At 37.1% G+C, this 13,405-nt stretch overlaps 1 protein-coding gene across 1 annotated transcript in view; it reads left to right on the top strand.

The window, feature by feature from the left end:
* LOC109260284 (fibronectin type III domain containing protein 3C1-like) overlaps nt 1-13,405 on the top strand; it is a 92,032-nt gene that overhangs the window by 28,057 nt on the left and 50,570 nt on the right. Inside the window, exon 22 of the mRNA XM_053891351.1 lies at nt 4,021-4,170. Within this exon, the coding sequence (XP_053747326.1) occupies nt 4,021-4,170 (150 nt within the window). The remainder of the gene's footprint in view (nt 1-4,020; nt 4,171-13,405) is intronic.

Raw genomic sequence — 13,405 nt, forward strand, 5'->3', positions numbered from 1 at the left:
GTGCTGTTAGATTTTGTATTTGGGATTTTTCTTGTTTCTTGAGATAGGCCTGGATTGCAATGTATTTTCCTCTCAGGACTGCCTTCGCTGCATCCCAAAGCGTTTGGATTGTTGTATTTTCATTTTCGTTTGTTTCCATATATGTTTTAATTTCTTCTCTAATTGCCTGGTTGACCCACTCATTCGTTAGTAGGGTGTTCTTTAACCTCCATGCTTTTGGAGGTTTTCCAGACTTTTTCCTGTGGTTGATTTCAAGCTTCATAGCATTGTGGTCTGAAAGTATGCATGGTATAATTTCAATTCTTGTAAACTTATGAAGGGCTGTTTTGTGACCCAGTATATGATCTATCTTGGAGAATGTTCCATGTGCACTCGAGAAGAAAGTATATTCTGTTGCTTTGGGATGCAGAGTTCTAAATATATCTGTCAAGTCCATCTGATCCAATGTATCATTCAGGGCCCTTGTTTCTTTATTGACCATGTGTCTAGATGATCTATCCATTTCTGTAAGTGGGGTGTTAAAGTCCCCTGCAATGACCACATTCTTATCAATAAGGTTGCTTATGTTTATGAGTAATTGTTTTATATATCTGGGGGCTCGGGTATTTGGCGCATAGACATTTATAATAGTTAGCTCTTCCTGGTGGATAGACCCTGTGATTATTATATAATGCCCTTCTTCATCTCTTGTTACAGCCTTTAATTTAAAGTCTAGTTTGTCTGATATAAGTATGGCTACTCCAGCTTTCTTTTGGCTTCCAGGAGCATGATAAATAGTTCTCCATCCCCTCACTCTCAATCTAAAGGTGTCCTCAGATCTAAGATGAGTCTCTTGTAGACAGCAAATAGATGGGTCTTGTTTTTTTATCCATTCTGATACCCTATGTCTTTTAGTTGGCGCATTTAATCCATTTACATTCAGTGTTATTATAGAAAGATATGGGTTTAGAGTCATTGTGATGTCTGTATGTTTTATGCTTGTAGTGATGTCTCTGGTACTTTGTCTCACAGGATCCCCCTTAGGATCTCTTGTAGGGCTGGTTTTGTGGTGACAAATTCCTTCAGTTTTTGTTTGTTTGGGAAGACCTTTATCTCTCCTTCCATTCTAAATGACAGACTTGCTGGATAAAGGATTCTCGGCTGCATATTTTTTCTGTTTAGCACACTGTAGATATCGTGCCAAGCCTTTCTGGCCTGCCAAGTTTCAAAGGAGAGATCAGTCACGAGTCTTATAGGTCTCCCTTTATATGTGAGGGCACGTTTATCCCTTGCTGCTTTCAGAATTTTCTCTTTATCCTTGTATTTTGCCAGTTTCACTATGATATGTTGTGCAGAAGATCGATTCAAGTTACGTCTGAAGGGAGTTCTCTGTGCCTCTTGGATTTCAATGCCTTTTTCCTTCCCCAGTTCAGGGAAGTTCTCAGCTATAATTTGTTCAAGTACCCCTTCAGCACCCTTCCCTCTCTCTTCCTCCTCTGGGATACCAATTATGCGTATATTATTTTTTTTTAGTGTATCACTTAGTTCTCTAATTTTCCCCTCATACTCCTGGATTTTTTTATCTCTCTTTCTTTCAGCTTCCTCTTTCTCCATAACTTTATCTTCTAGTTCACCTATTCTCTCCTCTGCCTCTTCAAGCCGAGCCATCGTGGATTCCATTTTGTTTTGCAATTCGTTTAAAGCGTTTTTCAACTCCTCGTGACTGTTCCTTAGTCCCTTGATTTCTGTAGCAAGAGATTCTCTGCTGTCCTGTATACTGTTTTCAAGCCCAGCGATTAATTTTATGACTATTATTCTAAATTCACTTTCTGTTATATTATTTAAATCCTTTTTGATCAGTTCATTAGCTGTTGTTATTTCCTGGAGATTCTTCTGAGGGGAATTCTTCCGTTTGGTCATTTTGGAGAGTCCCTGGCGTGGTGAGGACCTGCAGTGCACTTCCCCTGTGCTGTGGTGTATAACTGGAGTTAGTGGGCGGGGCCGCAGTCCGACCCGATGTCTGCCCCCAGCCCACTGCTGGGGCCACAGTCAGACTGGTGTGTGCCTTCTCTTCCCCTCTCCTAGGGGCGGGATTCACTGTGGGGTGGCGTGTCCCGTCTGGGCTACTTGCACACTGCCAGGCTTGTGTTGCTGGGGATCTGGCGTATTAGCTGGGGTGGGAGGCAAGGTGCACGGGGGCTGGAGGGGCAGGCTTAGCTCGCTTCTCCTTAGGTGATCCACTTCAGGAGGAGCCCTGTGGCAGCAGGAGGGAGTCAGATCCGCTGCCGGAGGTTTGGCTCCGCAGAAACACAGAGTTGGGTGTTTGCGCGGAGCGAGCAAGTTCCCTAGCAGGAACTGGTTCCCTTTGGGATTTTGGCTGGGGGATGGGCGGGGGAGATGGCGCTGGCGCCTTTGTTCCCCGCCAAGCTGAGCTCTGCCGTCCGGGGGCTCAGCAGCTCTCCCTCCCTTTGTCCTCCAGCCTTCCCGCTTTCCGAGCAGAGCTGTTAACTTATGACCTCCCAGACGCTAAGTCGCGCTTGCTGTCGGAACACAGTCCGTCCGGCCCCTCCGCTTTTGCCAGCCAGACTCAGGGGCTCTGCTTGGCCGGTGAGCCGCCCCTCCGCCCCGGCTCCCTCCCGCCAGTCCGTGGAGCGTGCACCGCCTCGCCGCCCTTCCTACCCTCTTCCGTGGGCCTCTAGTCTGCGCTTGACTCCGGAGACTCCCTTCTGCTAATCCTCTGGCGGTTTTCTGGGTTCTTTAGGCAGGTGTAGGTGGAATCTAAGTGATCGGCAGGATGCGCTGTGAGCCCCGCGTTCTCCTACGCCGCCATCTTCCGGAACCCCCCCCCCCAATTTAATTCTTAAAACCAAAATATGAGGTAATAAAATTAAATGAATTTATAATAAAATAAATAAATAAATTTATAGAATCTATTATTTTTTTTTTTTAACTTCACTGGGAAATCTCTGGTCATGTTTGTTTGCATGTAACTCTACAATATGACACATTAAAATGTGGCTATGAGATAATGAAGCTTAAAAAAATGTTTTGCATCACCATAAGAGACTCTTAAAAATTTTTTAAATCTTTATTTATTACTGAGAGACAGAGACAGAGCATGAGCATGGGAGGGGAAGAGAGAGGAGGAGACACAGAATCTGAAGCAGGCTCCAGGCTCTGTGCTACAGAGCCCGATGCATAGCTCAAACTCACAAACTGCGAGATCATGACCTGAGCCGAAGTTGGAAACTTAACCACCTGAGCCACCCAGGCGCCCCAAGAGACTCTTAAATACAGAGAACAAACTAAGGGTTGATGGGAGTGGGGGGTGGCGGGGTGGGGAAAATAGGTGATGGGCATTAAGGAGGGCACTTGTTGGAATGAGCACTGGGTGTTATATGTAAGTGATGAATCGCTGGATTCTACTCCAGAACCAAGACTACACTGTATGTTAACTAACTTGAAAATTAAAAATAATTAATTAAAAATGTTTTGCATTCATGTGAATACATTCCCATTTAAGCAAGCTGAAAAAAGTCGGCCTAATTATTAAGCCACCTAGGCAACTTTGAATTTTTCTTCCATTTTTCCCAGACTCTAGGAGAGGGTTTCTAGTATTGACACAAAAGCTTTTAATCTGATAATAATAAATGATAGGTCTAATTACAGCACTGTACAAAATCCAGAGACTACTGGAATTTGTGTTTTATCCCACTATAATCAATAGTAATGTTAAGCAACATTAATATATCTAAGAATGCTCTTTTTTAAGTAAGCTATTTGAGAATAATATTAAAATTACAAACAGGAATTTATCAAATATGTGCAATTAGCCAATCTTTTCTCTTAATTTTGAGACTTTTAATGTCAATTACAGTGCTCTGTCTTATGTTTAATTATTTCTATTCTTGTCTATATCTCATACCATTTAATATATTATGAGTTTTGACATCAAAAGATCATATTGTAATTCTCCACAGTATCTAGTATAGTGACAATTTATAGAAAAAAATCAATTTCTGTTTTTGTTGAATCTTTTAGATTCCTGTATGTAATGGTGCCAAAATCACAGATTACAGACTAGAGTGGGGAAAAGCTGAAGAATCGATGCACTTGATATATACTGGCCCTTGTCTGAGCTATGAAGTTAAAGGTCTCATTCCTGCAACTACATATTTTTGCAGAGTTCAGGTAATCCTAACAGTTATTTCAATGTAAACAAGAGAACAGTTATTAACCTATGCTACCCACATCCATAATACTGGCACCATTTCCTGTGTAGTGAATAGAAGGGAGTCACAGAATTCCAAATGTTAAATATTCCTCATGTTCAGCAACATCATTCTGAGCTTCTTCATCTGGCATTTAAAGCCCCCCCATAATCTGGAACCTACTTTTATTCCAACTTGATCTGCCATTATGTTTTCTACAGTTCTGTTTCCCAAATTACCTTGAACTTAACAATCACCTGAAATGCTTGTTTAAAATAGATTCCTACACTTCCACTCAGACCTACTGAATCAAAATTTCTAATCCAGTGACTTGTTAATCCATAAAATTAAAAAGCACTGTAAGTGATAATTATCATTAATTAGGAAAAATGTCAGAAACCATTTCAAACAAACAAGTCTATTCTACCACCACCCCAAGTATGCCTTGTACATTTGCTCATACCTTGTTTTTTGCCTGTCTTGTCCCATAAAACCAAGCTTTTGCATGAATGCTTCCCTGAAAACCGTAGCTAGAAGTGATTTCTTTCTCCTGTGAATTACCATAATTGTAAGACTCATAACTTTAAGATTAGGGGAGACAATCCAAATTTATAATGATCTCATATATTGTCCCTATCAACTTAAGTCATCAAATCCTAGGAGCCCTAATACTAAGAATCTAAGCTCCATCTCCCAAATTGTCTTCAGCACTGGAAGTAATTTTAAAAATCCGTTGTTAACTTTTTGGGTGTCTATATTTTTTGTTGGAAAAATGCTCTTACAATATATATTTATTAGTGAGGAGGCCACTGTGGTTGTCCAAAGGATGGGTGAATTTATGAATATTAAGGATGCTACAATGGGAATTCCGGGACATTAATGGATTTGAAACATATTAGAGAGGTAAAAATCAACGGAATAGGACCCTGCCAAGACAGAGTGTCCCCATACCTCCCAGACCCTCCCTTTTGTAACTAAAAAAATCTGAACATAACACAACAAACAGCACAAGAAGACTCCGAATGGTGGAAAGAAAGAAAAATGTAGAAAGGCAAAGATCCTAAGACCTCATAACTTGAGAAAGAATACAGTAGTGAGCCCCCTGCTAGACTTATCACCTCACACATGTCCCAGAAAGGGTATGGGAGAAGCCTCCAACTCAAAATTGCAAACAGGAACAGACAGGAAAAAAACCTCCAGAAAAAGCCTGCTTTCCCTCAACAAAGTGACTAGGAAAATGCTAGCCTAATCACAGAAAATCTCTTAAGTAATTCCCACCTTACTCCAGCCAAAAATCAATTGAAAAAGCACACACACTCCTGTCCTTCTTCACCCTTGAAGTTTCAACAGGCATAGTGGGAAGCTGATCATCCAACCCACCCCAGAAACAACAAGGAACATGCTCCAATTTCCCTACCAAGTGGTTTCAGTTTCAGCAGGGCCAAGCATGGAATTGATCTTTCATTCCTTGCATATCAAAAGCAGGCAGTGCTCTGCTCCCATTCCCCTGTCAACTGGTGTCAGTAATGGCCAAGTAGGGATCTTAAGATCTTCCATACCTCTCTGATGGAAGCAGGAGGCAGCAATATAATCCCCTTGAAGGGTTAGTATTGGCAAACTGAACCTCCGCCACCCTCAACCAGCAGCAATAGACTGACCAAGACTGATATAATTCAGGCTAGTCAGCACTCTACTTTCTTCCTACTCCTGTGTCAATAAGGCCTAGTGAGAAGTTTAACCTAAATTTCCACCTACCAGCACTAAGACTGAATAACAATCTGGGAAATAGAGCTAGTCAACACTCATATTCCTCCTTCACCTGCTATCAGCAGGGTGTGCTGGAGAGCTCGGCCTTTATCTCTACTCAGCATCAAAGATGCAAATCTAGGTGGTGAGAGGCTATATTACTTGGCACCCCACTCCCCCATTCCCTTCCCATGGTGTCATTTAGACCCTACTAGGAACTGAGACCCTACTGGGAACTGAGTTTCCACCTCCACCCTACAGGAACACAGAGATGTTAGTCAGATCTCCATTTCCCCCTTCGTGGTATCATCAGGAACCTGTGGGGGGGCTGAGCTTAGTCCACACTCAGAGACAGTAATACAGTGCAAATAGTTGCTCTACTTCTGTTAGAAAGGTGTCAAAAAGGTGTAGATAGGAGAGGAATTTCCACCTTACCCAACTTTGCACTATACTTCTAAGGGATACTGCTTACTATGATAAGGATTAAATATAACCCAAACTCTTATAATATAATATTAAAAATGTCTAGAATAATCATTTGTTATAATGAGGACCAGGGAAATCAGAACCTGAATGATGAAAACAATCAAAAACAATTAATTCATCTGTGATGAATCAGTAATTTGAATTATCTGATAAGGATTTAAGTAACCATCAAAAAATGCTTCAACAAGCAATTATGAGATACCTTGTAATAAATTAAAAAAATATTAAAAATCTCAACAAAGAAATAAAATCTATAAAAGAGATAAAAAATTATACAAAAACCAAATGGAAATTATAGAACTGAAATATATAATAACAAAAATAAAAACCTTACTGTATGGGTTCAAAAGTAGAATGGAGATGACAGAAGATAGAATCTGTGAACTTGAAGGCAGATTAATAAAATCTTGAATACATAAAAGATTTTAAAGGAAAAAATTGAACAAGATTTCAGGGACATATGAAAAAATAACAAAAGAGATAATAGTCATATCATTAAACTCCCAGAAGGAGAGAAGGGAAAGAGTGTGAACTAAAAAATTGTCCAAAGAAATAATGAAAAATTCCCAATTTGGGGAAAAACATAAGCCAAAATATTAAAAAAACAGAATATCTAAAATAGGATAAATGTGAAGAAATCCACACCACCAAAACAATTCATAATTAAACTTCTGAAAAAAAAACAAAGAAAAAATCTTGAAAGCACACAGAAATGGTGCATTACTTATAGGTGAAAATCAATTCAAATGACAAATATATCTCTTTTGAAACCATTTTAATAAGTTGCATAACATTTTTCAAGTACTGAAAGAAAACTGTCAACTACACACTATATTTGGCAAAAAAATATCCTTCAGGAATGAAAAGAATGTAAAGACACTCTCAGATAAAGAAAAACTAAGAATTTGTTGCCAGTAACACTCCCAATTAAAATTGGTTACAAAAAGCACTCTTCAAAAAAAAAAGGAAATGATAACAAAAGAAGGCTTAGAACTTCAGAAAAGCAATGACATTGGGATTCTGGTCCAAGTTGGTGACACAAAGGGCTCCTGAAATCATCTCCTCCCACAGATACACTGAAACCACAGTTACATATACAATTTCCTCTGAAAGCAATCCAGAAAATAGCTGAGTGACTCATAAACACCAGGCAAATGAGAGAAAAACCACATCAAAATTGGTAAGAAAGGCTGAGATACACTCTCGGTATAAACTCCACACCCAGCACAGCAACATACAATGGGGGAGGAAACACAACTGCCAACATCTCCGTGAGGAATCAAGATTTTGGACCCAACATCTAGTATGCCAGGTTTGAAAACTTGCACCTAACAGACAGGGCTCTAAAACGACCTATCCTGAAAGCCAATGGGGGCATGCATCCATGAGACCCACAACACTAACCAAACAAAGAAGCAGTGTTAATTGGCTTGTTAGGACTCACACTGGCTATTCCCTCAGGTCTCAGTGCAGAGGTAGTAGAAACACCCATCTCCCAGCCTTTCCCTGAAAAAGGGCCTAATTGAATAGTTTTAAGGCTGTAACCTGAGGGTCAGGCTCCTAATTTAGCACACATCTAAGGGATGACTGAAATCTCCCTCTGCCACACTCCGGGTCACCAGTATCTCCTTGAAAGGAGCTTGTGCACATGTATGGCACCCCAGCATTTTGGTTGCAACCCAGAGGATGCAACTATTGATTTCCTGGCTTTCGTGACCAGTGAAACTTGCACCTGTAGGTTTCAGAATACTGTATCAAACAAAGAAACAGTTCTTGACTGGCTATAACCCAAGATCTCAGTACAGAGGCACAAGTTAGAAATACTCATCTCCCAGTCTTTCCCTGAAAGAGACTGTTTTGCCTATCATAGAAGCTATAGCTGAGGGTCCAGCTTCCAATAAGCTCAAATTAAGTGCCAACCGGTATCCATCCCTTTCGGACACTGACAGATATTGGCAACAACTTCAACTACTGGAACCACTAAGAACAAAGATGCTAGCTTGCAAAATCACTAAGGTTTGAGAGAAAACTAAGAGATAGGACGAGGCCAAATGATAATGTTCATACCCTACACAAGGCTACTCCTTCAAGATTGTGGGAGAAGTAGATGTTTTATATAATGCACAGAAAGTCAGGTAAAATGAGGAAACAATATGTTCCAAACAAAATAATAAGACAAAACTCCAGAAACAGCTTTTAATTAAACGGAGACAAGAGATTTACCTGATAAAGAGTTCAAAACAGTGGTCATAAAGATGCCCTCTAGATCAGGAGAACAGTGCATGGATAAAGTGAAAATTTCAACAAAGAGATAGAAAGTTAAAAAGTACCAAGGAGATATCACATAGGTGAAGAATATAAAAACTGACATGAAAAATTCAATAAAAGTGCTGAACAGCAGACAAGATCAAGTGTTAGAAAGGATCAGCAAATCTGAAGACAGGGCAGTGGAACTCATCCACCATAGGAGCAAAAATATGAAAAAGACAGGACTTATGGGATACCATAAAGCAAATAAATATATGCATAATAGAGATCCCAAAAGGAAAACAGAAAGGAGAAGAAAGTTTAGTCAAAGAAACAGTAGCTAAAAACGCTATAAACTGGGGAGGAAACAGCCATCCAGATCCAAGAAGCCCAGAAAGTCCAACTAAGATAATCCAAAAAAGACCCATATCCAGACCCATAATTAAATTGTAAAAAGTTAAAGACAAGGAAAAAATCTTAAAAAGAGCAAAAGAAAAACAACTTGTTACATGCAAGAGAACCCCCCCCATAAAAGTATCAGCAGATTTTTCAGCAGAAACTTTGCAAGACAGAAGGGAGTGGCATGATATATTCATAGAGCTGAAAGAAAAAACTTCAAACCAGGAATACTCTACCCAGAAAAGTTGTTCTTCAGAATTAGAAAGATCAAGTATTTCCCAGACAATCAAACCTGAAGGAGTTCATTACCAACAGACTGGTCCTGCAAAAAATGTTAAAGGGACTTTTAAAACTGAATGAAAGGACACTAACTAGCAATAGGAAAACATGAAACTATAAATCTCACTGGTTAAGGTAATTATATAGTTAAATTCTGAATACTATAATGTAATGGTGGTGGGTAAGACATGTATAAATCTATTATGAATGTTAAAAGATGAAAGTACTAAAAACAGTTACAATAATTTAATGGATACATAAAATTAAAAGATTTAAATTGTGCCATCAAAGACATAAAATGGGGGGGGGGTAACAGCAAAAATACATATCTTTAGTACACATTTAAATTTAAGTTGCTGTCAGCTTAAAATAAACTGTTATAAATATGCTTTATATAAGCCTGGAGGTAATCACAAAGTAAGAACCTATAATAGATACACAGGAGATAAAGAGAATAATCTAAGGATATGACTGTAGAAAATTATCAAATCACAAAGAAATCAAGAGAAGAAAAAAGAAACAAGAGAATTCTGGCAAAACAGCCAGAGAACAATGAACAAAATGGCAGTAGTAAGCCCAAACCTATAAATAATTACTTTAAATGTAAATGGATTCAATTCTACAATCAAAAGGCACAGAGTGTTTGATAAAATAAGGCCCAGCTATATAATGTCTATAAGTGATTTGCTTCAGCTTTAAAGACACACACAAACTGAAGGTGAAGGGATGGGAAAAGATATTCCATGCAAAAGGAAATCAAAAGAAGGCAGGGGTAGATATACATATATTAGACAAAATAGACTTTCAGCCAATTGTCGATAAGAGACAGATAAGGTTACTATACAGTGAAAAAATGGCTCAATCCATTACAATATCATTTGTAAATATTAATGAACCCAACACAAAGCATCTAAATATATAAGGCAAATACTAACGGACCTAAGGGAGAAATAAACAACAATGCAATAATAGTAGAAAACTTTAATATTCCATTTTCAACAATGGATAGATTGCCCAAACATAAAATTAGTAAGGAAACATGGGACTTAACCTGCATGTTAGACCAGATGGACTTAACAGACATTTGTAAAACATTCTATATAACAGTGGCATACACATTCTTCTCAAGCACATATGGAATACTCTCAAGGATAGATCATATGTTATGTTGCAAAAAAAGCCTTAATAAATTTAAGAAGATTGAAATGATATCAAGTATCTTTTCCAACCACAGTGGTATGGAACTAGAAATTAATTACAAGAAGAAAATTGGGAAATTCACAAATATGTGGAGATTAAACCACATACCACTGAATAGCCAATAGGTCAAAGAAGAAATAAAAAGAGAAATAAAAAAATATCTTGAGACAAATGAAAATGTAAATACAACATACAAAAACTTAATAGGATGCAGCAAAAGCTCTAAGAGAGAACTTCATAGTGATAAATGCCTACAATAAAGAAAAAGAAAGAGCTCAAATAAACGAAATTTACACCTTAAAGAAAACAAACTAAACAAACTAAAAAAAGAAAACAAACTAAGCCTAGTATAATAATGAAATCACAAAAATGAACTAACAGTAAACTAGTAAAAGAAATGAAATAACAAAGATCAGAGCGGAAATGAATAGAGACTAAAAAGAAAATAGAAATCAACAAAACTAAGACTTGGATGTTTTTCTTAAAGATAAACAAAATAGACAAACATTTATCTAAACTTACCAAGAAAATAAGAATAAGGATTCAAATAAACAAAACTAGAAATGAAAGAGGAGACTTTACAACAGATCCCATAGATATACAAAGCATCATAAGAGTTTACTATGAATAATTATATGCCAAGTTGAAAAACGTAGAAGAAATAGATATGTTCCTGGAAACATACAATCTACTCCAACTGAATCATGAATAAATAGATAATATGAACAGATCAATAATGAATAAGGAAATTGAATCAATAATAAAAAAACCTCCCAATAAAGAAAAGTCCAGGACCTGACAGCATTACTAGTGAATTATACCAAACACTTAAAGAACTAATAGCAATTCTCAAACTCTTTCAAAAAATAGGAGAGAATACTTCAAAACTCATTTTATGAGGTCAGCAGTATGATACTATACCAGACAAAAACAGTACAAGAAAATTACAGGCCAATATCCCTGAGAAACATAGATGCAAAAAATCCTCAAAATAGTAGCAAACCAAATTCAACAATACATTAAATGTATAATGCACTATGATCAAGTAGAATTTATTCCAGGAATTCAAGGATGGTTCAACATCTGCAAATCAATCAATGTGATATACCACATTAATGAAATTAGGGATAAAGTCATACGATCAAAAAAATCATATGATCCTCTCAATAGATGTAGAAAAAGCATTTGACAAAATTATACATCCATTCAAAATAAAAAATACTTTCAACAAACTGCTTAGGGAGGAAATATACCCCAACGTAATAAGGCCAGATAAGACAACCTCACAGCTAACATTATTCTCAATGGTACAAAGCTGAAAATTTTTCCACCAAGATCAGTTACAAGACAAGGATGCCAACTCTTGTCACTTTTTAGTCAGCATAGTCCAAGGAGTACTAGCCAGAGAAATTGGGGAAGAAAAGGAAAAGGCATCCAAATCGTAAAGAAAGAAGTAAAACCATCCCTATTTTCAGATGATACATTATATGGAGAACACCAAAAAGGACTCCACCAAAAAATTGCTAGAAATCATAATTGAATCCAGTAAAGTTACAGCATACAAAATGAATATACAAAAATAGATTGTGTTTCTATACACTAATAACAAACAATATGAAAGAGGGAGTAAGAAGACAATCCCATTTATGATTGTATCAAAAAGAATAAAATACTTAGGAATAAATTTAGCCAACGTGAAAGATTTACTGAAACTATATAAGACATTGTTGAAAGAAACTGAAGAAGACACAATTAAATGGAAAGATATTCTGTACTCATGGATTAGAAGAGTTAACATTGTTAAAATATCCATAACTATCACAGAATCTATAGATTCAATGCAACCCCTATGAAAATTCTAGTGACATTTTTCACATCAATAAAGTGAACAATTCTAAAATTTCTATGGAACCACAAAAGACTCCAAATAGCCAAAGAAATCCTGACAAAGAACAAAGGAGAGGCATCATACTTCCTCCTATCAAACTATATTACAAAGCTATAGTAATCTAAACAGTATGGTTTTAGCATAGAAACAGATACATAAATCAATGGAACAGAATAAAGACCCGAGAAATAAACAGCATATGTGGCCAGTTAATTTATGTCAAAGGAGCCAGGAATATATAAGAGGAAATGGGTTATCTCCTCTAAATGGTAAATTGGGCAGCCATGTGCAAAAGAATGAAACTGAACCACTATCTTACATCATACACAAAAATCAGTAAAAAATGAGTTAATGGCTTCAACATAAGAAATGAAACTATAAAAATCCTAGGAGAAAACATAAGGGGTAGGCCTCTTGACATTAGTTGTGGCAATGATATTTTGGATTTGACACCAAAAGCAAAGGAACCAAAAACAAAAATAAATAAGTGGGACTACATCAAACTAAAATCCTTCAGCACAGAAAAGTAAACATCAAAAAAGTTAGAAGGCAACCTATAGAATGGGAGAAAATATTTGCAAATCATATATCTGATAAAGGGTTACTATCATAAACATATGAGGAACTCATACAATTCAATAGCAAAAAAACTAATAATTCAATTTAAAACTTAGTAGAGTAAAAGAATAGACATCTTTCCAAAGACAACATACAAATGCCCAACAGGTACATGAAAAGATGATCAACATGACTAAACATCAGAGAAATACAAACAAAAACTACATGCGATATTAACTCACACCTGTCAGAATGGCAGTCATCACCCTTTTTTTTTTGTATTTTAATTCCAATATACCTAACATACAGTGTTATATTAGTTTCAGCTGTACAATATAATAATTCAACAATTCCATACATCACCCAGTACTCATCACAACAAGTGTATTCTTTAATCCCCATCATCTATTTA

Source organism: Panthera pardus, unplaced genomic scaffold, assembly GCF_024362965.1.
Source record: "Panthera pardus isolate Hobbes unplaced genomic scaffold, ASM2436296v1 HiC_scaffold_27, whole genome shotgun sequence".
Classification (NCBI taxonomy): Eukaryota; Metazoa; Chordata; class Mammalia; order Carnivora; family Felidae; genus Panthera; species Panthera pardus.